The sequence below is a fragment of the Salmo salar genome, chromosome ssa13 (assembly GCF_905237065.1).
Source record: "Salmo salar chromosome ssa13, Ssal_v3.1, whole genome shotgun sequence".
Lineage (NCBI taxonomy): Eukaryota > Metazoa > Chordata > Actinopteri > Salmoniformes > Salmonidae > Salmo > Salmo salar.
The window spans coordinates 55398335-55424873 of NC_059454.1; the positions used below are offsets into that span (position 1 = coordinate 55398335).

The 26539-nt window shown below is 50.6% G+C and overlaps 1 protein-coding gene across 12 annotated transcripts in view; it reads left to right on the top strand.

Moving 5' to 3' along the window:
• The window catches only part of LOC106567440 (EBF transcription factor 1), a 149397-nt gene that overhangs the window by 90854 nt on the left and 32004 nt on the right, over positions 1-26539 (top strand). For 6 of the 12 annotated variants that reach the window (XM_014136691.2, XM_014136693.2, XM_014136689.2 and 3 more), the window contains exons 7-10: positions 5227-5308; positions 10766-10907; positions 16349-16482; positions 21712-21838. In XM_014136691.2, coding sequence (XP_013992166.1) covers positions 5227-5308; positions 10766-10907; positions 16349-16482; positions 21712-21838 — 485 coding nt within the window. The remainder of the gene's footprint in view (positions 1-5226; positions 5309-10765; positions 10908-16348; positions 16483-21711; positions 21839-26539) is intronic. The other 6 variants (XM_014136692.2, XM_014136697.2, XM_014136700.2 and 3 more) reach the window with 2 other exon arrangements.

Sequence of the window (26539 nt, forward strand, 5' to 3'; positions counted from 1 at the left end):
CAAGAGCACACGTAAATAGTAAATAGCTGCTTTTTGTTTGAGTTGGTGGGTGTTTTATTGGGAAGTGCAGGGCAGAGGTCTACTTTTGGCCAGACTGTGTGTGTGTGTGTGTGTGTGTGTGTGTGTGTGTGTGTGTGTGTGTGTGTGTGTGTGTGTGTGTGTGTGTGTGTGTGTGTGTGTGTGTGTGTGTGCGTGTGTGTGTGAGGGCGTGCGTGTGTGTGTGAGGGCGTGTGTGTGGGGCCAGAGTGAAGGGCATTTCCAGGGAGTCAGCTTGCTGTGCAGATGTGACCCCCTGACACAAGGGTCAGAGGTCAAAGTGTCCAAGGATTATATTAACCCCTCCTGCTCCCCTCCTTTCTCCCTGAGACCACACTGTCTGTCGACACACACACACACACACACACACACACACACACACACACACACACACACACACACACACACACACACACACACACACACACACACACACACACACACACACACAGCCTGTAGCAGACAGACACCTCATTCTAGTCCAGCACGTTACTGCTGTTCTCACGATCATAGAGTGTCTGGTAGAAAGCCCTGCTTTCTGTGCTGAGAATCTAGTAAGATAAGAGCAGTCCAGCACTCTCCCACCACTAGCCCTCCATACCCATCTCTCCTCTCTCTTCTCCTCTCCTCTCCTCTCCCCTCTCTCTCTCTCTCTCTCTCTCTCTCTCTCTCTCTCTCTCTAGTTCCCCCTTTCCTCTCTTCCCTCCACCTCGCCGTCCCTCCCCCCCATCCCCTCCTCTCTCTAAGCAGAGAGTGTATCTGGTGTCAGGGCAGCTCTTTGTGTGTAATCCTTTCAGCGGTGGAAAAGGTCGGCCGTGCCGTTATGACTCTTAACTGAGACGTGGAGGAGCGGAGAGGAGAGAATGGTCTCTGACACTGCCCCCCCCCAACCCCTCTCCATCCCCTACGGTCACCCAGCCACTCTGATAATTGCCTTGTTTAATTGGAGGGCCCTTAACAACGTGTGACAGCACTGGCCTATCAATTATGAAAGCATAAGGTGTGTGTCCATGTTGGCCTGCCTGTGTGTAAGGGACCCTGTGTGTAAAGGACACTGTGTGTAAGGGACACTGTGTGTAGAGGACGCTGTGTGTAAGGGACCCTGTGTGTAAAGGACACTGTGTGTAAGGGACACTGTGTGTAGAGGATGCTGTGTGTAAGGGACCCTGTGTGTAAAGGACGCTGTGTGTAAGGGACACTGTGTGTAGAGGACGCTGTGTGTAAGGGACCCTGTGTGTAAAGGACGCTGTGTGTAAGGGACACTGTGTGTAGAGGATGCTGTGTGTAAGGGACCCTGTGTGTAAAGGACGCTGTGTGTAAGGGACACTGTGTGTAGAGGACGCTGTGTGTAAGGGACCCTGTGTGTAAAGGACGCTGTGTGTAAGGGACACTGTGTGTAGAGGATGCTGTGTGTAAGGGACCCTGTGTGTAGAGGACGCTGTGTGCTTGTCTTCATTAGCCCTGGTCAGGTTGAAACCCCTGTGTGGAGGGCTCTTCACCCCGGTAATGGAGCTTGTCAGGCCGAGGGATCAAACATGGAGACAGGACGCAGCCGCCCATTAGGGGAGAGCGAAGTAATGGGACAAGCTCCGAGGCTGATGCTGCTGCATGGGGTGTAGTGGAGGTGTCCTTGCGACTGTGTGCGTGCGTACGTGCGTGCATGCGCGTGTGTGCGTGTGTGAGCATTGCGTGTGTGCGGGTGTGTGCATGGCAGTAGCAGGCAGTATAAATCCAGTCTGGACGTGGCAGTTTGCTTTGGGGATTTAGAGGGGCTGAAAACTGTGGTGACACCCACAAGGTTAAGCCTTAGCAGTTGGAGGAATGCCCTCACTTTCCCTCGCTTTCTCTTTTGTTCTCTCTCTCTCTCTCTCTCTCGCTCTCTCTCGCTCTCTTTCTCTCTCACTCTTTCTCCCACTGACAGTTTTAGACAGCTGGGGGACTAGCGCAGAGGGACAGAGAGAGAGAGGGAGTGACAGAGCGCAGGGAGGAGTGTAACAGGGGTGAGAAGAGGGGAGAGGAGAGGAGAGGAGGCTGGAGATTAGCAGGTTATTGACACTCTGGCAGAGCCTGAACCCTGTAGTTTACACAAGATCATCCAGTTTCCCCTCGAAATTCGACATATGACAATTGTTTTAAGCATTCATTCCGCGTGGTTACGGGGTTAAAACAGAAACAACTCAAAGGTTAACAGTATAGGCTTAACTTCCTAGTGGTTATGGTAACGCTATGGTTTGGGGCAGCCTTTAAAAAAAATGCTCGCGGCGCACGAGGGGGGTCGTTTCTCTTCTCTTTTTGTGAGCAACGAGGAAGGCATCAATCAACGCTCTCAGGACCTTTCTAGAACGTCTGAAATCGCTGTCTGTTTCTAGTGACCGGCCTGGGTTTATGAAGGCTACAGGACCGATCTGGGTACAGCCTAATCTGACCTGAACACCAATATACGCCCAGCTTCTGGACAGGGGGATCACACTGGCTGCTCGCTTAGTTACCGCGCAACATGGCATCAGAGCTGGCGTTTCCCGTGGACGCGGGTTTAATTCACACGTACAGTAGACCACAAAACACTGTGCGGGCCAACGTGAATGGACAGAAAGTGTACCCAAACAGGCTTCAGCCAAGCGTGAACAGAAAAAGGAATCAGGAAAAAAGCAGCACTCTGTTCCTGAGTAATGTGTTGGTAGGACATGCAAACAGGCTTGCGTTTCGGCCTAATCGCCTTTATCAGAGACTTGTGTTGACTTGGATAACAATGTGTGGATAACGAAGGTAGAGGTGTGGTAGATCTAGCTCAGAGCTGCTCCCTTTGATTGAGAGACACAGCTGGTCTCTGGGCCTGGCCCGGGGAGGGTGAGAGTGAGGGGACGACAGGCCCAACAACTCAATTACTGACTCGTCTCTGTGGTAACGCTATCCCTCTAACACAGAGAGAGAGAGACAGCGAGAGAGAGAGAGGGAGAGAGAGAGAGAGAGACAGAGAGACAGAGAGAGAGCGTGAGAGAGAGCGAGAGAGAGAGAGACAGAGAGAGAGAGAGAGCGTGAGAGAGAGAGAGAGAGAGAGAGAGGACTCCACCAGCCAGCCACGGAACGTCCGAGCGAGGACGATGGTGTGAAGAGAGAGTGTGTGTGTATGTGTGCGTGATCTTTTGAGGAGGCACAGCAGAGTGTGTGAAACAGAGGGTTTTATAGGAGAGATTGAATGTAGGTTCCTGTGAAAAACATGGTGTCTTGGTGGTTCGAGGGAGAGCATAGACTTACAGTAGACAGTGTGAGGTTGTGTTAAGGTTGTGAGGAGCAGCCAGCCAGACAGAGAGAGAGAGAGAGAGAGAGAGAAAGAGAGAGGGTCATGGGGTCACGCTGCCTGTTCTGGGCGTCGATACGCCCTGTCACCCCGGGGTCAGACCCACACCAGCCTCTCTGTCTCTGGGTAATTAACAAGGCTGAGCCAGGCGCAACTAAAGCTCAGTGTTGCCCGGGCTAACGAAGAAAAGAGTAGTTAATGAAGTCTTCTCCGCTCTGCTCTGTGCAGCCCAGTCCGAATGCTCTGTTCTGCTATTACTGTTCAGAGCCTGTCACTGAACTAGCCTGCACCCAGGCTCACACAGACACACTGTCACTGTACTAGCCTGCACCCAGGCTCACACAGACACACTGTCACTGTACTAGCCTGCACCCAGGCTCACACAGACACACTGTCACTGTACTAGCCTGCACCCAGGCTTACACAAACACACTGTCACTGTACTAGCCTGCACCCAGGCTCACAAAGACACACTCTCACTGCCCCCGGTGACACAGAAGAGATGAAAGGAGAGGGGAGAAAAGAAAGAGAGAGAAGAAACAGAGAGCAGGGTCTGTGCCGGTTGTCCTCAGCATTTCATCAGGGCAAAAAAAGAAAAGAGAGAAACGGAGAGGGGTAAAAAAGCAGAGAATGAAACAGAGGAGAAACAGAGAGCAGCAGTGGTCTCTGAAGCAATGGTAATGGCACATTGAAAGTGAGGTGAAATACCATGGTGGCATATTGATCCTGTGGTATGGACGCGTGATAATACAAGTGTGTTAATTTAGCTGCGTCCTCCTGTTGTGTGGGCAGAGTTTGGCTGGTTTGGCAATGTCCTCAGCCACCCGGTAGTTTTCCTAGTCCACTGGAATGTGTTGACATTTACACACACCACCCCTCCCATCCTATCCCATCCCAGCCTATTAGTGTGTGTGTGTGTGTGTGTGTGTGTGTGTGTGTGTGTGTGTGTGTGTGTGTGTGTGTGTGTGTGTGTGTGTGTGTGTGTGTGTGTGTGTGTGTGTGTGTGTGTGTGTGTGCCCAGCCCTCGCCAGCTGGAGCACCAAAACACAACCTGGAAAAACTTGTTTGTGGGTTTAGCACCCATCTGTGTGGGAGAAACTGTTTACGTGAGAATCCATCGCTGTTATTTTGGAAAATGTCACTGTATGTGTGTTCATGTATGACTAGGAGGGAGAGGTTTTACAGAGATAAATGAGTGTGTGTGTGTGTGTGTGTGTCGGCCTCAGCAGCAGTGCGGCTGGGCCCGGCAGGCTGGTCCCTAGTGACCCTCTCTCTGTGAGAGACATGGCCACATAAGGCTGTGGATCAGTGGGCTGTCAAAACCGTCTCTGTCCAGCGACAGATGGACCTGCTCCACATTTCACCACTCTGCCTGTTACTGGGGGTGTGCGTGTGCGTGCACGCGTTTGTTTGTGTGTGTGTGTTTGTGTGTGTGTGTGAGGCTATGTGGACATTTTAGGATGCTGAAAGGTCATGGTCAGGGGGGGGGGGGATCTTATGTCCATGACCTTCATGGGTCTCCTCGCTAAGTGACGAGCCGCTGACAGCAGACACACACACACACACACACACACACACACACACACACACACACACACACACACACACACACACACACACACACACACAGAGTCCAAAATCTATGTGGAAATTCTGTAGGGCTGCTACTGTGGTACAAGATTGAGCCACTGACCTAACCTTAATGACATAGGCAGAGTTTGTGTAGAAACTGCACTGCTGCTCAATGGTGACAGAAATGGTGGCATCGCGATATGATCTTTTTACGTAGCGAAATGCTTATGAGAGATTTAAACCCCAACAGAACTCAGCTTTCTGACTCTCTGGCTCTCTGTACTTTGACTGACCTTCCTTCTGTGTTTTTTTTTTTACAGGTTCTTCCTGAAGTTTTTCCTGAAATGCAACCAGAACTGTCTGAAGAATGCAGGGAACCCGCGGGACATGCGCCGCTTCCAGGTTAAGAAATCACATTTCTTATTCCTCTCTCTTTTTTTCTTCCTCTCCTCTCTATCTCCCCTCTGGTCTATTGACTTAACCCTCCTTCCTCTCTATCCCCTCCCTCCTTACCTCTTTTCTCCCTCCTCTGTTTCTTGTCTTCTCACTCTTTTACCTCTGTAGCTCTGTTAGGTCTGCACACACACACACACACACACACACACACACACACACACACACACACACACACACACACACACACACACACACACACACACACACACACACACACACACACACACACACACACACACACACACACACACACACAGCCTAGCATAATCTCTCTACCCTTGTCACAGTGCACATTAAAACCAACTAACAGACACGTACATACACACAGTGCAGCACCATTCTTGCAGACCCAGGGTCTCGGGGATGAGGTGGGTCTCGGGGATGAGGTGGGTCTCAGGGAGGAGGTGGGTCTCGGGGATGAGGTGGGTCTCGGGGGTGAGGTGGGTCTCGGGGATGAGGTGGGTCTCAGGGAGGAGGTGGGTCTCGGGGATGAGGTGGGTCTCAGGGAGGAGGTGGGTCTCGGGGATGAGGTGGGTCTCAGGGAGGAGGTGGGTCTCAGGGATGAGGTGGGTCTCAGGGAGGAGGTGGGTCTTCGGGGATGAGGTGGGTCTCAGGGAGGAGGTGGGTCTTGGGGATGAGGTGGGTCTCGGGGAGGAGGTGGGTCTCGGGGATGAGGTGGGTCTCGGGGAGGAGGTGGGTCTCGGGGATGAGGTGGGTCTCAGGGAGGAGGTGGGTCTCGGGGATGAGGTGGGTCTCGGGGATGAGGTGGGTCTCGGGGATGAGGTGGGTCTCAGGGAGGAGGTGGGTCTCGGGGATGAGGTGGGTCTCGGGGATGAGGTGGGTCTCGGGGATGAGGTGGGTCTCCAACTAGCTCTCACAGTCTCATGTCAGAATTAGACACTCATCCATGTTTCTCAAACGTCAAATTTCAAAGCTGTTTCAAACGTCAAATTTCAAAGTGTTTAAGATTATGAGGTGGGTCTCAGGGATGAGGTGGGTCTCAGGGATGAGATGGGGTGGGTCTCAGGGATGAGATGAGGTGGGTCTCAGGTATGAAATGAGGTGGGTCTCAGAGATGAGATGGGGTGGGTCTCAGGGATGAGATGAGGTGGGTCTCAGGGATGAGGTGGGTCTCAGGGATGAGGTGAGGTGGGTCTCAGGGATGAGATGAGGTGTGTCTCAGAGATGAGGTGGATCCTTGGTAGGTATGTCCTGGTGAGGAGGTGGTTCATACTGGTGGTGTTAAGGTGAGTCTCAGTGTTGAGGTGTATGTCACAGGCGGTTGGTGGCACCTTAATTGGGGAGGACGGGCTCAATGGAATCAATGGAATGGTATCTAACTCATCCAACATGTGGTTTCCGTACCATTTACTCCCTTCCAGCCATTATTATTAGCCGTCCTCCCCTCAGCAGCCTCATGTGGTGTGTGTGTGTGTGTGTGTGTGTGTGTGTGTGTGTGTGTGTGTGTGTCTTAGCCCTGGCTGTGTGTGTGGTTCCAGTCCAGTGGTGACAGTGTAATTAGAGGGAGGCTGGCAGGCCACAGAGAGGGGCTCAGACACAGACAGCAGGGTTAGTTAGCTATGCCATGCTCTTCTCTTCACGCCTCTCCTCTGCTCTCCTCCTCTCCTCTCCTCTCCTCCACCCCTCCTCTTAGCCTGCCTTAATTGGGACCACAGAGGCAGGAGACCATCCACCTCTTTCTATCCTTTTCCATCCTCCCTTTTGCATTTTTCTCTCTTCCACCACCCCCCTCTCTCTCTCTCTCACGCTCTCTCTCTCTCGCTCTCTCTCTTTCCTATTCTTCCACTTTATATCTGTCTCTCTCTCTCACAACTAATGCACTGCACTCTCTTGTTATTTCATTTAGGGGTGAAGAGAAAGGTGGGGGTAAGGGGGAGGGGAGGTAGTGGAAACATATATTTCCTTATCTTTAAAAGCCAGAATTAGGAAGTGACCACTTGAGATATCCTAAACCTCAATTCTGCTGACAGATTTATTATACGGGAACACGTGCCTGTGTGTTTGTGTTTTTGGTGTGTGTGTTTTAATGTGTGTGTGTTTGTGTGTGTGTGTGTGTGTGTAGCTCCTCAGAGTGTCTCTCTTATCGGAAGATGCCCTTAGTGTTTAAACAGTTGTGCAGGCTATAATCCTGTCTGTGATTGGACAGGCATTGAGGGCTGGCTCTGTCTATTGCTCCTCTTTGACTCTAATTATTGGGCTCTATTGTAGTGGAACTTCAGTAGACAGGCCTGTGTTTCCTTGGGCTTAATTAGCAGCCGGGCCCATCCCTAACTCACACCCTCTAGGCCAGTGTAGTGTGGAGGAGAGGCAGGCAGGGGAGGGACTATGTGTGTAGACTGTGTGTGTATACTGGCATATGCAACTCAAAACCAATAACTCTTCAGAAATGTGCTCTGTATGTGCGTGTGCGTGTGCGTGTGCGTGTGCGTGTGCGTGTGCGTGTGTGTGTGTGTGTGTGTGTGTGTGTGTGTGTGTGTGTGTTTCTTCATTCACTGACATGAGGTGCGAACATCTCCCTTGCGTCCTCAGCCCGACCAGTGACATGCCTGCGGTCTGAGAAATCACAGAGAACTTTGTAAGATACTCCAACTACAAGAGAGACCGAGGGAAAGAGAGAGAGAGGCACAGGGAAAGAGAGAGAGGGAGAGAGAGAGAGAAAGAGAGAGAGAGAGAGGCTGACAATGATGGAAACGGAGAGAGAGGGGAGGTAGAGCTGTGATCTTCTTTGGGGATTGAGGCAGGGAGTTCAGGCATGGAGGGCTGTGTGGCAGCTTGAAGAGACTAGCGTGTGTCTGGCCCTGGGAGACTAGCGCTGGTGTATGCCAAGTCCTTTTCAAGAGAGGCAGGAGCCTCTTGAAGCTGCAGAGCAATTGAAACGAGAGGCTCTTCTGAGCTCCAGGGGAGTCCCCCTAGCCCAGCCCAGCTTAGTCCAGTCCAGCCCGGTTTCTATTGGCCCCACAGTAATGGCACTCAGCAGCAGCACAGCACAGTTCGCTACTACAGCAACCCATTAGCTGCCTCCCATTGTCTCTGGGCACTCGAGTGAGGGACGCTTTTAATTAAATTAATCTGCATGTCAGTCTATCAGCCAGTGGTCCCGGGGCCCAGGGAGAGAGGGAGCGAGGGAGAGAGAGAGAGAGAGAGAGAGATAAAGACACACAAACACACAGCACAGGAGGACATGCTGCAGGACTTTGATAAAGACACGGGGGACCGAGAGACGTGTGTGTGTGTGTGTGTGTGTGTGTGTGTGTGTGTGTGTGTGTGTGTGTGTGTGTGTGTGTGTGTGTGTGGAGGGGTGTGTGTTTGTGTGTGTTCATTAGCACAAAGAAAGGGAAGGATTCGAGAGGAGGGAGCAGCACAATCCCAGCACCACTGATGGAGGAGGGGTGCTGGGGGGGGGAGCAGGAAGAGTGGAGTTAAAGGAAACACTGTCTCTGTTTGTTTCTCCAAGGTGATGAGGGCCAGTGTTAGTTTGGATTAGAAGCATGTTGTTGTTTCTTGTCCAGTGCTGCAGTTTTCTCAAGCAGCACAAGGGAGAATGTCGAGGTGAACACACACAGACATATACAGTTGAAGTCGGAAGTTTACATACACTTAGGTTGGTGTCATTAAAACTCGTTTTTCAACCACTCCACAAATTTCTTGTTAACAAACTGTAGTTTTGGCAAGTCGGTTAGGACATCTAATTTGTGCATGACACAAGTCATTTTTCCAACAATTGTTTACAGATAGATTATTTCACTTATAATTCACAGTATCACAATTCCAGTGGGTCAGACGTTTACATACACTAAGTTGACTGTGCCTTTAAACAGCTTGGAAAATTCCAGGAAATGATGTCATGGCTTTAGAAGCTACTGATAAGCTAATTGACATAATTTGAGTCAATTGGAGGTATCCCTGTGGATGTATTTCAAGGCTTACCTTCAAACTCAGTGCCTGTATGCTTGACATCATGGGAAAATCAAAAGAAATCAGCCAAGACCTCAGCCATCATACCACTCAGGAAGGAGATGCGTTCTGTCTCCTAGAGATTAACGTACTTTGGTGCGGAAAGTGCAAAGCAATCCCAGAACAACAGCAAAGGACCTTGTGAAGATGCTGGAGGAAACAGGTACAAAAGTATCTATATCCACAGTTAAACGAGTCCTATATTGACAACCTGAAAGGCCACTCAGCAAGGAAGAAGCCACTGCTCCAAAACTGCCATAAAAATGCCAGGCTACAGTTTGAAACTGTACATGGGGACAAAGATCGTACTTTTTGGAGAAATGTCCTCTGGTCTGATGAAAGAAAAATGGAACTGTTTGGCCATAATGATCATTGTTATGGTTGGAGGAAAAAGGGGGAGCCTTGCAACCCGAAGAACACCATCCCAACCGTGAAGCATGGGGGTGACAGCATCATGTTGTGGGGGTGCTTTGCTGCAGGAGGGACTGGTGCACTTCACAAAACAGATGGCATCATGAGGAGGAAAATTATGTGGATATATTGAAGCAACATCTCAAGACATCAGTCAGGAAGTTAAAGCTTGGTCGCAAATGGGTCTTCCAAATGGACAATGACCCCAAGCATACTTCCAAAGTTGTGACAAAATGAATTAAGGACAACAATTTCAAGGTATTGGAGTGGCCATCACAAATCCCTGACCTCAATCCCATAGAAAATGTGTGAGCAGAATTTGTGGACACCAGCTCCGTCAGGAGGAATGGGCCAAAATTCACCAACTTATTGTGGGAAGCTTGTGGAAGGCTACCCGAAACGTTTGACCCAAGTTAAACAATTTAAAGGCAATGCTGCCAAATACTAATTGAGTGTATGTAAACTTCCGACCCACTGGGAATGTGATGAAAGAAATTAAAGCTGAACTAAATCATTCTCTCTACGATTATTTTGACATTTCACATTCTTAAAATTAAGTGGTGATCCTAACTGCCCTAAAACAGGGATTTTTTTACTTGGATTAAATGTCAGGAATTGTGAAAAACTGAGTTTAAATGTATTTGGCTAAGATGTATGTAAACTTCCCGACTTTAACTGTATATGTATGTCGACAGAGTACACTCATACACACCATCTTTCTCAACACAATGGCCTTATATGAAAATCCAATAGTAATGCAGATCAAGTCCTAATTGTTCATTATCGAAAATGCGTAGACATGCTATTGGAGTTTCAGGATTTACATGACATGTTGTCCGGATTGTCCTTGTATCACTCTTCTGGTCTATTTTCAGGTTGTAGATGCAATGCTCTGATCTGGCGGGTAAACTATACTTTCCAGTGATGTGTATTGTCGAGGTGACACCCTGGTGCTGAGTTAGATCTGTCCTAATATCCTAACCTTTGAACTCTCTGTGTGTGTGTGACTATGTCCAGGTGGTGGTGTCTACTACGGTCAGTGTGGATGGACATGTCCTGGCGGTCTCTGACAACATGTTTGTCCACAACAACTCCAAACACGGCCGCCGGGCTCGTAGGCTGGACCCCTCGGAAGGTACGCCGTCATACCTGGAACATGGTAGGCACCCTCTCACTTTTCTACTGTACGGCTGTCTGTCTCTCAGTCTGTCTGTCTGGTCTGACCGTCCGTCTGTCTGTCAGTCAGTCAGTCTACAGTATATCAGTCTGAGTCTCTGTCTCTCTGTGTTTGTCTGTATGTCTCTAGCCATTTGCCTCTGTGTGTGTGTGCGTGTGTGAGTCTGTCTGTGAGTCTGTCTGTGAGTCTGTCTGTGAGTCTGTCTGTCTGTGAGTCTGTCTGTGTGTCTGTCTGTCTGTGTGTCTGTCTGTCTGTCTGTCTGTCTGTCTGTCTGTCTGTCTGTCTGTCTGTCTGTCTGTCTGTCTGTCTGTCTGTCTGTCTGTCTGTCTGTCTGTCTGTGTCGGGGACAGCTCCGCTATTGTCACACGGAGGAGAAGCAGTCTTCCTCTAGTAGTAGAGCAGAGTCCCCCCTATAAAGAGAATAACATGTTATTTGGCTGGATGGGTTTGTGGCATGAACACTAACAGGAGACAAATGTCCCTTCCATTCATCTCCCTCTGTCCAGGGGCAGGGTGGGGGAGGCAGGGTGGCAGAGTGGAGGAGGCAGGGTGGCAGGGTGGGTGAGGCAGGGTGGCAGGGTGATGGAGGCCAAGTGGCAGGGTGGGGGAGGCAGAGTGGCAGGGTGGGGGAGGCAGGGTGGCAGGGTGGGGGAGTCAGGGTGGCAGAGTGGGGGAGGCAGGGTGGCAGTGTGGGCGAGGCAGGGTGGCAGGGTGGGGGAGTTAGGGTGGCAGGGTGGGGGAGTTAGGGTGGCAGGGTGGGGGAGTTAGGGTGGCAGGGTGGGCGAGGCAGGGTGGCAGGGTGGGGGAGTCAGGGTGGCAGGGTGGGGGAGGCAGGGTGGCAGTGTGGGGGGAGTCAGGGTGGCAGGGTGGGCGAGGCAGGGTGGCAGTGTGGGCGAGGCAGGGTGGCAGGGTGGGGGAGGCAGGGTGGCAGTGTGGGGGAGTCAGGGTGGCAGGGTGGGCGAGGCAGGGTGGCAGTGTGGGCGAGGCAGGGTGGCAGGGTGGGGGGAGTCAGGGTGGCAGAGTGGGGGAGGCAGGGTGGGCGAGGCAGGGTGGCAGTGTGGGCGAGGCATGGTGGCAGGGTGGGGGAGTCAGGGTGGCAGGGTGGGGGAGTCAGGGTGGCAGGGTGGGGGAGTCAGGGTGGCAGTGTGGGCGAGGCAGGGTGGCAGTGTGGGCGAGGCAGGGTGGCAGTGTGGGCGAGGCAGGGTGGCAGGGTGGGGGAGTCAGGGTGGCAGGGTGGGCGAGGCAGGGTGGCAGGGTGGTCGGAGGCAGGGTGTCAGGGTGGGCGAGGCAGGGTGGCAGGGTGGTCGGAAGCAGGGTGGCAGGGTGGTCGGAGGCAGGGTGGCAGGGTGGGCGAGGCAGGCTGGGGGGGGGGGGGTAGAGGAGAGCCACAGCACAGGGACCCTGTCAGATCGCATGCTCCTGCACTTTATTATCTTATGATTAAATATGCACCAGGGCCAGACGAGACACACACACACGTAAAACACACATGTAAAACACACACATAAAACACACGAGTAAAACACACACGTTCACACGCAGCACACACATGCGTACGGCGCTACACAGGAGTGAAGGGAATCCTTTGTGCGCTCAGCATGCATAAACACACAAGAACATTTACCAGTGTGTATCCTGTATCAGAGACAGACGATGGTGTGCAGTGAGAGGTACAGAAGGAACATGGTTGTGAAGACTTCAGCCCACTCCCCTTCTCCACATGCGTTCAGTGGTGCAGAGGAAGGGAGCCTCATTAGTACACTAACCTGTCTCACTGGTCAGGGAGGGGATGGGGACAGATCTGTGTAAATGAACTTCTCCTACATAGGAATAAAGATCTCAAAAGCAACCTGCATCTCCAGTGCCAGGGTTCCTCCATGTTCTTTTCTGTACACCACAGTTATGTTAGCCTGGGTGCCGGTCTGTTTCTGCTCTCTTGCCAACTCCTTTGTTTTTCGCTTGAGAATGACTATGGAGAAGACAAAAACACAAACAGATCTGGGACCAGGCTATAGTTATGTTGGTTGCTTTGATACAACACAATAGGGTGAAGATGATGCGCTTCAGTGCCCTGACAGGTCATTGGTTCACGTGGTTGATTGGTTTGTTTTATTTATCCTCCTGTGTTATAGAAGAGACGCGACATGTTTTCCCAGACGATGAAAAACGATATGTGTTCATGTAGGCCTGGTTGTCAGGGCGTTGTCAGGGCAGATCTACCTCGAGACATGGTGATGAGACACACACTCACACATGTACGCACGCACACACACACACACACACACACACACACACACACACACACACACACACACACACACACACACACACACACACACACACACACACACACACACACACACACACACACACACACACACACACACACACACACACACGGCCATATGCATCACAATGGATTACCATTGACAGCTCCCTTCTCAATAATGGATGGGTAAAATTCACTTTTTTCCCTCATTGCCAAGCAAAAAGGCTTTTCAGGGGGCTTTTAAAGGATGAGACGGAGCAACAAAGCAGTCATTTCCCCAGTGGCGCCTGTTGTCTTTGATTGCAAGTATGCTTCACGAGGATCCGCAGGCTTAAGGCAGCACACATATTTCCTCAGAGGCAGGGGGTCTTAACCCTGAGTCTCTCTCTGTCTGTCTGCAGGACTACAGACCCAGGGCCAGCCAGGCCCTCGCAGGTTAGAGAGAGAGGAGCGCTTAACGCCTTAACACTACAGCCACGCATGCCATCGCCACAGCCACTGGGCTGTTTAGACAAATCCAATCACTTTCTCATTTTGTAGCAGAATGATTTAGGAGTATGTTTTCTCATGCTCCTCGTCAAGTGAGACATATGATGTGCTTATTTCTCCGCTGGCGTTGGAGGGGGTGATAAGCCTTGGATGGTCTCCTGGGGTCAGGAGAAGAAGCTGCTTTGGCCTGAGCATAGAAGAAGTCCCTGTTGTGGAGATTTAAATGATGTGGTTATGGTGGTTATGGTGTCCTCCTCCTCCATCTCTGTGGGACAAGGAAGAGCACTACAACAGGACTCTCTCTCTGTGGGACAAGGAAGAGCACTACAACAGGACTCTCTCTCTGTGGGACAAGGAAGAGCACTACAACAGGACTCTCTCTCTGTGGGACAAGGAAGAGCACTACAACAGGACTCTCTCTCTGTGGGACAAGGAAGAGCACTACAACAGGACTCTCTCTCTGTGGGACAAGGAAGAGCACTACAACAGGACTCTCTCTCTGTGGGACAAGGAAGAGCACTACAACAGGACTCTCTCTCTGTGGGACAAGGAAGAGCACTACAACAGGACTCTCTGTCTGTGGCCATCACACACACTTGTGGATGGATCTGAGAGTCCTGAACCCCCCCCCCACACACACACACACACACACTTCCATACACACGCCCCAGCAGCCTGCAGACAAAGGTCCGTCTGCTAAGAGAATCCTGCAGCAGGGAAGACAGGGGAAGCCTGCCCACGGACAGGAAGAGAGAGGGAGAGGGAGCGAGAGAGAGGGAGAGGGAGCGAGAGAGAGGGATGGAGGGAAAGCGGTAAAAGGAACCCCCCCCCAGGGGTAGCGGAACTCCCCAGGTGACCTGGGGGAAGAGGAGGGACAGCAATCTGTCCCTGGTGGAGTTACTGTACTGTATGAGTGGCCTCGCGTGTGGCTGTCTGTCTGTGTGTGAGTCCATAGTTTTGCCTGTCTGTCTGTCTGTCTGTTTGCACAGGGTTAAAGGGTGTTTGTATGTGTTTATGGCTAAATGTTAGTTTTTTTATGTTCAGTATGCATTTTTCTTTTACTGTGTGTGTGTGTGTGTGTGTGTGTGTGTGTGTGTGTGTGTGTGTGTGTGTGTGTGTGTGTGTGTGTGTGTGTGTGTGTGTGTGTGTGTGTGTGTGTGTGTGTGTGTGTGTGTGTGTGTGTGTGTGTGTGTGTGTGTAGTATGTTGGAAGCGAGCAGCACGGGGAGCAGATGGTGAGGAGAAAGGCTGGGAAAGTTTAATCCTATCAGATGGATTGGCGCTCCTCCATCTGGTTAATCCACACAGAATTTCAACACGGGCGAAACAGGCGATTTAGGCCAAGATTACTGTCACAGATTGCTGGCCCAGCCCCTCCTCATCCCTCCTAGTTTACCACTGGGCCAAATTGCATTATGGTCGGGCATCCACAATAAGCAAGGTAGGAGAGGAGCCTCAGCCTGAGGAGAGAGACTGATCTCAGTTCATCCCACTGAATACTACTGGATTACTGTTCCTCTCGCAAAGCTGACCTGACCAATAAATGTCAAATAAAGAAGAATAAACATGTGTTTATTTGAGGTCTGAAAGGCTATATTTTTATTTAAGGGAAAATCCACTCAAAAACGATATTTTGGTATTTTTTATTTATTAGTTGATACAGTTCCAAAATGTTTTGCATGTCAGCAGTCAAGTTCTCAAGATCTTGAACCTTCAAGAAGCAAAGTGTCCCCGGCAGCATCATCATCATGAGAGAAGTGTGAGAAGTGTGTTTTGCCGCAATCTTAAAGGACTTTAAAGAGGCACTGGGTGTGATTTCCAGCTGTAATAGATGCCCTGCTTTTCTGCCTGATCTCCATTCAGAGCTGTTAAAACCACCATCACTCTTCTGTGGGCATGGTGTGTGTGTGTGTGTGTGTGTGTGTGTGTGTGTGTGTGTGTGTGTGTGTGTGTGTGTGTGTGTGTGTGTGTGTGTGTGTGTGTGTGTGTGTGTGTGTGGAGCACAGCGCTGCACTCTTAGTTGGATCCAGCTGTGGGAGGTTTTTGTATGTTTTCGGTTTCCTGCTTTGGCCCCATGCTTATAGACTGAGAGGTGTCAAATCACAAGAGCCCATTTTCTAGCACACACACACACGCACGCGCACACACACACGCACACACACGTGGCATGTATATATACGCGCACACACAACGAACCCTGTGACCCTGTGTTCCCGCGGGAGAAGGTTGGGAAGCCCCAAACCTCACTGTGACCCGGGAACACAGCCATACCTCACCAGGGTGAAATGGTGTCAGAGTACAACATCATCTACAGCCTCCCTCCCTCTCCATGCAGAATACACTACCGCAGGTCTAGATCCAGGACTACAGCGCGTTTGTGTGTGTGTTTGTGTGTTTCTGCGTCCTTGCACACATACCACACACAAACTTGAACATGGAATGTCCCGTTCCTGTGGTATTCCCTGTAAGGCTCCGTGCTCCTGCTATTGTCCTTTACTTGTCCTGTGTGTCATCGGTGTTTCCCATGTTCTTTCTTAGATGTCATTGGGCTAATTGATTATTACTGTGTAACTGACCTCCTAGACAGAGGTGGTCTAACCGTAAGCTGCCTGTCTCTCCCCGCCCTTCTCCTCTCCACCTCCCCTCCACTGCCCTGTACCTGGAAGCAGCTGCCCCCTGCATCAAAGCCATCAGCCCCAGTGAGGGCTGGACAACAGGGGGCGCAACTGTCATCATCATAGGGGATAACTTCTTTGACGGCCTCCAGGTCATCTTTGGCACCATGCTGGTCTGGAGTGAGGTGAGTACATGACGATACACACACACGCACCCACACACGCGCGCACGCACAAACTCTCATCCCCCCACACAAACAGCCCCTGAATATTGACCATAGAAGTGTATTGCATTGTCTGTCTTTACAGTTCACCGTACTGAAGGTCATGACGATGCATTCTCTACATTTCCATCATGAAAGGGGGAGCGAGTCAGTCCAACTATGCCAGCTGTGGTAAAGGCCATAACCCCCCCCCCCCCCCCCCCACCCCCCCACCAGATGTAACCAACTCACATAAAACACTGATGGAAATATCAACAAACCATCTGGACCAAAGAGAATTCTGCGGTTGTTGAAATACTGTGAAGTGTAGCTTTCTTCCAGAAATATGAAGCAAGACTTTTCACTTTTGCAATTCTGGTTTTGAAACTTTAGAAGAAACAAAAGCCCCGTGTTAGTTCAACTTACACAATCAAATGACAACGTTTACGGTTTTTGTGACTTCTGTTCGTTTAACAGGCAGGTTATTTAACATACACGCAGTGAGCATTTTCAGCAGCAAACAAAAGCCCTGTTAGACTACGCCATTTTCTCCTGTACAATACATTCCAATTGAATTTGACCTTGCACACTCTTTGCGAGGGTGAGGGGTGGTCCTGCCTCAGCCGTTAAAAGGTGTAATGGTATAAAAAGTCTCTGGTTGCTGGTGGAGTGTCTTTATTCTCCCTGCAGCAGAAGATCTGAATATGAAAGGCAGGCTAAGCGCTCTGTAAGGGACAGTTTAAAGGCATGTAAAATGCTGGTGGCTGTGTGGGCTTTAAAGACGGCGCTGATGTGTGTGTGTGTGTGTGTGTGTGTGTGTGTGTGTGTGTGTGTGTGTGTGTGTGTGTGTGTGTGTGTGTGTGTGTGTGTGTGTGTGTGTGTGTGTGTGTGTGTGTGTGTGTGTGTGTGTGTGTGTGTGTGCGCGTGTGTGTGTGTGTGCCGGAGCTAGATTGCTCTCTCATCTGTGTGTTCTACGCCTCACGCACACACCATCACACACACTCCCATCTCTTGGAGCTCTCCAGTCATCACAGGGGCCAATCAGAGGACAAATTCAGCTCCTATTTATTCAGCGCAGCTCTCTGATGTGCTTCTGATCCTCTCAATTAGCTTCCATATAGGACTGGTGACTGGGGCTGGGGGATGGAGACTGGGGACTGGAGACTGGGGGCTGGAGACTGGAGCTGGGGGCTGGAGACTGGAGACTTGGGCTGGAGACTGGGGACTGGAGACTAGGGGCTGGAGACTGGAGACTTGGGCTGGAGACTGGAGACTGGAGCTGGGGGCTGGAGACTGGGCCTGGGGGCTGCAGACTGGAGCTGGGGGCTGGAGACTGGGGGCTGGGGACTATGACTGTGTGCTGGAGACTGGGGCTGGGGGCTGGCAAGTGTGGCTGGGGCATGGAGACTGGGGCTGGGAGCTGGAGACTGGGGCATGGAGACTGGGGTTGGGAGCTGGAGCCTGGGGCATGGAGACTGGGGTTGGGAGCTGGAGACTGGGGCATGGAGACTAGGGCTGGGAGCTGGAGACTGGGTCATGGAAACTGGGGTTGGGAGCTGGAGACTGGGGCATGGAGACTGGGGCTGGGAGCTGGAGACTGGGGCATGGAAACTGGGGTTGGGAGCTGGAGACTGGGGCATGGAGACTGGGGCTGGGAGCTGGAGACTGGGGCATGGAGACTGGGGCTGGGAGCTGGAACCTGGGGCATGGAGACTGGGGCTGGGAGCTGGAGACTGGGGCATGGAGTCTGGGGCTGGGAGCTGGAGCCTGGGGCATGGAGTCTGGGGCTGGGAGCTGGAGACTGGGGCATGGAGACTGGGGCTGGGAGCTGGAGACTGGGGCATGGAGACTGGGGCTGGGAGCTGGAACCTGGGGCATGGAGACTGGGGCTGGGAGCTGGAGACTGGGGCATGGAGACTGGGGCTGGGAGCTGGAACCTGGGGCATGGAGACTGGGGCTGGGAGCTGGAGACTGGGGCATGGAGACTGGGGTTGGGAGCTGGAGACTGGGGCATGGAGACTGGGGCTGGGAGCTGGAGACTGGGGCATGGAGACTGGGGCTGGGAGCTGGAACCTGGGGCATGGAGACTGGGGCTGGGGGGAATATGAGGGGGATATGTTATGTTATTGCTACCATTAGCAAGTGCAGTGAGGAATAGTAAGGTGAAGGTTTACATACTGTTTAAGTACATCTTTATGTTTGGCCACATCAGGATGAGTAGACCTTACACCTTACGCTATGGTCTACATCTGGAGCACGTTTATAGCAGAGCCCCCTCAGCCCTCTCTCTCCTTTCCCAGTAGCCGGAGGGGAGTAAGGGGATGGAGGGGGCTTAGGGGATGGAGGGGTTAGGGGCTGGAGGGGGTTAGGGGATGGAGGGTTAGGGGATGGAGGGGGTTAGGGAATGGAGGGGTTAGGGGATGGAGGGGGGTTTGGGGATGGAGGGGGTTAGGGGATGGAGGGTTAGGGGATGGAGGGGTTTAGGGGCTGGAGGGGGTTAGGGGATGGAGGGGGGTTAGGGGCTGGAGGGGGTTAGGGGATGGAGGGGTGTTAGGGGCTGGAGGGGGGTTAGGGGATGGAGGGGGTTAGGAGCTGGAGGGGGGTTTGGGGATGGAGGGGGGTTAGGGCATGGAGGGGGTTAGGGGATGGAGGGGGTTATTGGCTGGAGGGGGGTTAGGGGCTGGAGGGGTTAGGGGCTGGAGGGGGTTAGGGGATGGAGGGGGTTAGGGGATGGAGGAGAGGGGTAAGGGGATGGAGGAGGGTTAGGGGCTGAAGGAGGGTTAGGGGCTGAAGGAGGGGTTATAGGGGATAGAGGGGGGTTAGGGGCTGAAGGAGGGGTAAGGGTTTGGAGGGGGGGTTAGGGGTTTGGATAGGGGTTAGGGGCTGAAGGGGGGTTATAGGGGATGGAGGGCAGGGCGAACCTTGTAACTGTAGTGCTGGTAAAAAGCAGCCTGAACGAGGCCAAAGTTGATTTCCTCTACCTGCCATTCAGTCTGCAGGCTAATGAGCTGATCCAATCTTCAACACACTCCACTCTCCTCTCCCCCGCCGGCCAGGGATTCAGCTATAATAATCACTGCTTATTTATTAGACTTTTAAATTGCAGAACCATGTTGGCGTAATGTTAATACACGGGTTTCGAGTCCCACACATGCTTGCCGTTAAACGCTTGGCTCTGTATTTTTGTTGTATTTATTCTTTTAATTTGTAGAATAATTGCAGCTTTATTCAACCTTGGCTAGTGGAATAGGAACCTTTGCTACAGTAGTTCCCCAGCGCCAAAGGGGTTCAGAGCCAGTCATGGTCATGGGGTAATGGCTGAAGCCAGGGGGAGAGAGACGGGACGGGGGTCAGAAATAGCACTGATTAGGCCTCCAGGGGCAGATTTGCCTGAGTTGTCCAGCTGCCCTGCCCTCCCTGCCTGTTTACCCACCCTCAACCCTCAGCCCAGGGTTTATTTTAGAGGACACGGACAGAGGTAGAGGCAGTCCCTCCTGTCTCCTCACCCCGTAGCTCTGGAGAAAAGCCAGTGGTGGAAAAGCTACCCAATTGTCATACTTGAGTAAAAGTAAAGATACCTTAATAGAAAATGGCTCAAGTAAAAGTGAAAGTCACCCAGTAAAATCCTACTTGAGAAAAAGCCTAAAAGTATTTGGTTTTAAATATACTTAAGTATCAAAAGTAAATGTAATTGCAAAAACATATTTAAGTATCAAAAGTAAAAGTAAAAGTATAAATAATTTCAAATTCCTTTAAGAAAACCAGACAATTTTTGTATTATTTTGATTATGGATAGCCAGGGGCACACTCCAACCCTCAGACATAATTTACAAATGAAGCGTGTTTAGTGAGTCTGCCAGATCAGAGACAGTAGGGATGACCAGGGATGTTCTCTTGATAAGTGTGTGAATTAGATAATCTTCCTGTCCTGCTAAGCATTCAAAATGTAATGAGTACTTTTGGGTGTCATGGAAAATGTAAGGAGTAAAAAGTGCATAATGTTCTTTAGGAATGTAGTGAAGTAAAAGTATAAAGTTGTTAAAAATATGAATACTAATGTAAAGTACAGATACCCCAAAAAAACGACTTAAGTAGCACTTTGAAGTATTTTTAAGGAAGTACTTTACATCACTGAGTATAGCCTACATAGAACTACTGCTCCAGTGTCCCATCTAGTCCTCAGAATTCTCTGCTGGTCTCAGAGGCTGGTTGGTTGGAGTGCTGTTCGGCCCTTGGTCTGATGTAGGAAGTGCCGGGGCCCCACAGTGTGTTTCCAATTACCGCCCTCCCATACCGGAGAGGCCAGGGGTGAGGCTATGTTAGCTCCCTGCTCTCAGGGCCTCGAGGGCCCTCCAATATCACCCAGCCAGTCCAACCCCCCTCCCCCTGTACCCCCGATACTGATCAGCCCTGCAGAGCTGTGATAACCGTCGGCCAGGCATAATGAACACACACACTCTCAGTACACACACACACTGATCCTTGTCATGCTGTTCCCCTAGCCCCACTCCATGTTTATGTACCTTCTGTAACACACAGCCTCTCCAGGTGTGTAAAGAGCTATGGCTCCAGTCCAACAATACCCCTCTCACTTTGGATGTGTGTGTGTGTGTGTGTGTGTGTGTGTGTGTGTGTGTGTGTGTGTGTGTGTGTGTGTGTGTGTGTGTGTGTGTGTGTGTGTGTGTGTGTGTGCTCTTTAACACCACCCAGACTCACAACACTTTTCAACAACTCATGAGATCCTTAGCTGCTGCAGTGCAGATGACATAGTCCACTCATAAACGCCCTTCATTCACCACAAGTCATCAAATCAATAAGCGTGTTGTTTATGTGTCTGACGGCATTGTCGACAGTTTGTCCTGCTCTCCTTTCCCTCCAGCTGTCCCTCTGCTCTCGTTCAGTGTGAAGGGTATTTACCCTGGCAGACAATGGAAAGGGATCAGCGGAGGCTCATTGATGTGAAGTGTTTGTTTGCTGTGTTGAAGAGCACCACTCACACACCCAAACTCTGACTCAGGGGAGGAGAGGAGGTCGGAGGAGAGGGGAGGGGAGAGCGAACTGAGTCTGTAGAGAACACAACTGCAGAAGTCATAGACTTGAATAACGGTTCTCTTTCTTTCTTTCTTTCTTTCTTTCTTTCTTTCTCTTTCTTTTTTTCTCTCTCTCTCTCTTGCTCTCTCTCTTCTGTGCGCTCTCTCTCTCCTCCTGCAGCTCATCACACCCCATGCCATCCGGGTGCAGACTCCGCCTCGCCACATCCCAGGGGTGGTAGAGGTGACCCTCTCCTACAAGTCCAAGCAGTTCTGTAAAGGCACGCCCGGACGCTTCATCTACACAGGTCAGTTTCTCTACTGCACACAATGATATAGTAATAATAACAAGAAGAATAGTATACGCCATTTAGCTGATACTTTTATCCAAAGTGACTTACAGTCATGCGTGTATACACAGGAATCAAACCCACTATCCTGGAGTTGCAAGCATCATGTACTACTGTACATCCTTACAGGGGATCACACGGGTAGTCCAACTCTTTCAGAGTATTACAGTTATTTCAAGTATTAAAGCAACGTCATTACAGGTTATTTACAGACAGAGAATCGACAGTTTCATATCAGTATTTTAGAGCCTTGTGTTAAAGACACAATATGTAGCCATCGCGCCGCCATTGCTGGTAGCTAGAATTCTATCATGTTCGCCTGTGTATAGTGTAGAGAATCATTGTACATGCTGTGAAATATTGCTAAAATAACGAAACAAAAAAAGACGCAAAAGTGAAAGTTAAGACGGAAAGCATAGAAATAGCTCACATAGAACAGATCTACCACCTACCAGACTTGATTTCAATGACAGTGACAGATCTATAACTCACATTTGGTCGGGCCGCCTACGAAGATATTTAATGAACCTTTAAAGAACCATCATCTGCGAGGTGAGCGATCCAATAGCAGAGTTGAGTACAGGAGTGCAGAACGCACCAGAGCTTGTTATTATCAACTCCATAGTACGGAACAGAAAACACAGTTAGCTGCACACTGAGAGCCTCTCCAGCTCTCTCTCTCTCTCTCTCTCTCTGTAGCTGTGTGATTCACAGTGGATGACAGGGGCTTCCTAGCAAACACAGGCCTATCTGGCCTAAGAATCCCACCTATTTCCTCTGTGTGGAGGTTAATGCTCGGCACGGCGCTCTCACAAGCAGTGACATCCTGTACAATCCAGTAGATAAGGCCAATAGAGAACTTATCTCGCTCATAGGAAGGAAAGAGGGGCCTGATTCATCCGTCAGTGAGCAGAGCCACTAGCCTAGCTCTGCCTGCCTGCCTGGCTCCATAGCCATGTGTTTATGTGCAGAAATTAGCAGGAAGTTATATGGAGCGCTTGTATGCCAAGAGGCTGAGAAAGGGTTGTGTGTTGCAGCACAGGCAGTACCCCCCCGCTGCTTTAACAGTAACAAGGAGGCCTGTTGGACTAGCAGGAAGGTAGGCTACAGCACCCACTCTGTGAATGGGAGGTTCAGAGGGAGGCCAATGTTGACTTAATTACTGTAGATTGGGAGATTGTAACGACAAATGCTCGTAAAAGCGTTACAATTAAGCTAGGAAAACAGTCTGGGCTTTATAGGCCTCCATCTTGAAGCCATTTGAAGAAAATGAATCCGTCCAGAACGTGAGCGAATGCGTGTTGGGTTTACACACACGCACACACGCACACACACACGCACACACACACACACACACGCACACGCACACGCACACACACACACAACACACATACATGAGCATACACACACGTAAAAGCACATAAACACACAAACACACACATATTTACACTTTTAAGATGTTAAGAATGTACAATCCCGTAGAGAAATAAGTATCTGCAAAAACAAGCAATCTTTCATTCTCTGATGCTCTTTTTCATAGCAACACACTAACACCCACACTAACACCCACACTAACACCCACACAAACACCCACACAAACACCCACACATACACACACACAAACACCCACACTAACACCCACACTAACACCCACACTAACACCCACACTAACACCCACACAAACACCCACACAAACACCCACACATACACACACACAAACACCCACACAAACACCCACACTAACACACACACTAACACCCACACAAACACACACACAAACACCCACACAAACACCCACACTAACACCCACACAAACACCCACACAAACACCCACACAAACACACACACCCACACAAACACCCACACATACACACACCCCCACACACACACCCACACTAACACCCACACAAACACCCACACTAATACCCACACAAACACCCACACAAACACACACACCCACACAAACACCCACACATACACACACACCCACACACACACCCACACTAACACCCACACAAACACCCACACTAACACCCACACAAACACACACACCCACACAAACACCCACACATACACACACACCCACACACACACCCACACTAACACCCACACAAACACCCACACAAACACCCACACAAACACACACACAAACACCCACACAAACACCCACACAAACACCCACACAAACACCCACACAAACACCCACACAAACACACACACAAACACACACACAAACACCCACACAAACACCCACACAAACACACACACTAACACCCACACAAACACCCACACAAACACCCACACAAACACCCACACAAACACCCACACAAACACCCACACAAACACTAACACCCACACTAACACCCACACAAACACCCACACAAACAACACTAACACCCACACTAACACCCACACAAACACCCACACAAACACCCACACAAACACCCACACAAACACCCACACTAACACCCACACAAACACCCACACAAACACTAACACCCACACTAACACCCACACAAACACCCACACAAACACACACACATACACACACACTAACACCCACACAAACACCCACACAAACACCCACACAAACACCCACACATACACACACACTAACACCCACACAAACACCCACACAAACACACACACATACACACACACACTACACCCACACAAACACCCACACAAACACCCACACAAACACAAACACAAACACCCACACAAACACCCACACAAACACCCACACAAACACACACAAAAACACCCACACAAACACCCACACAAACACCCACACAAACACCCACACAAACACCCACACCAACACAAACACCCACACAAACACACACACATACACACACACATACACCCACACAAACACCCACACAAACACCCACACAAACACACACACAAACACCCACACAAACACCCACACAAACACCCACACAAACACACACAAAAACACACACACATACACACACACATACACCCACACAAACACCCACACAAACACACACACAAACACCCACACAAACACCCACACAAACACCCACACAAACACCCACACAAACACACACACATACACACACCCCGTGCTGAAACCGAAACAGTGGTGGATTCTGCCCTCCCTGGGCTCACAACCTCGTTTCACCTAATTGAAAATTATAAGAGATGCCCTGGAGGAGAAATTTGTTTGTAATAAGTTGTACATAATGGAGGAACCTGGCTGCAAACCATTTCACTGAGCTCTCTTAGTGGGTGGAACCAATCCCAGAGCAATTTTAGAATCCTGTAATGGCTGTGGCATTATTCCCCTTTCTGCACTTTTCCTCTCTTCCCTCGGAAAGAGGAAGGGAGGAGGGAGAGAGGAACACTTCTGTAGTGAAGTGGCCCCCTTCCTCTCTCTCATTTTATTTCTCTCATGCTCACACTTGCATGCTCATACGCATGTATATACAAATACAATGCACGCACACAGACACAAACACACGCACACGCACGCACGCACGCACGCACGCACACACACACACACACACACACACACACACACACACACACAGTGGAGGGTGTGGGTGACAATGGGAGGCCTCACTCATTAATATTGATCCTCTTGACACGGGTCCACAATGCCACACAGTAGGGCACCCTCCAGTGTGTGTGTGTTTGTGTGTGTGTGTGTGTGTGTTGTACACTCCAGTTTCTACTCACGACACACCTCATATCATATCATTTCACCAGTAAGATGATATAAAACATGATTTAGTGTTATGTTACCATGCTAAGCCCACACTCGTGTTGGGACTACTTTCTCTCTCTGTGGGCTGTGTGACACTATGCAAGGCAGTGACTCTGCACCCTAACCAAGCCCTGCTGTAAATGGGCTGGCTGGGAATGGGGAAGTCTCATTACCCAGAAATGATTTTTAATCATCTTTGGTTGCCGGGCGGGCTAGGCTGTCCTCCCGCAGGCTACCTGACTCCATCCATACAGGCCTGTCTGGCTGCTAAGTGCTTTTTTCAAGTGGGCGGAGATGAACCCTGACCTGCTCATTTGCCAATTTCTTCAACATGTGAATTAGGAAATTCGATCCGGCCCGGCGGTTACCTCACCCCGCGTCAAGGTCGACTTCTCTCCCCGGGTGAAAGGTCATAGCTGGGAGCGCTCACTGGCTCTCCGTCGGATTCCGTCTGTTTTGTTGTTGTTGCTCTAGTCCCCCCTCTGGCAGAGCAATTAACCACGTACTCTCTGCACAAACGAGAGCCCCGAGTTGAAAGTAATTATACATTTCTTTTTTAAATGAAGAGAGAAAATGTCTGTAATGTGGCTGGCAGATGGGATTCCACGGAGCGCCTTATGCTGCTTGATCTGCAGCGGTGAGAAATGTACACGTAAACCACATATTCCTAATAATACACAGCTGGGCCTTCTCCGTTCACCGGCTCCTACAGACGCTCAGCAGCGTCTTATCTCTCCTTGGTCTCTGATATATGATCAAACTCCTCTACCTTCAGCACAGAGACATCACGCGGTGTTAACTGGGTTGGGCAGCACACCCATGCCACCTCTCTCCACAGTCCCAGTACCGTGTCCTTTGTGTCCCTCCTGTCCCTCAACTTCTCCTGGCCTCGGCCCCCTGTGAGGCACCAGGCAGGCCTGCTGAGT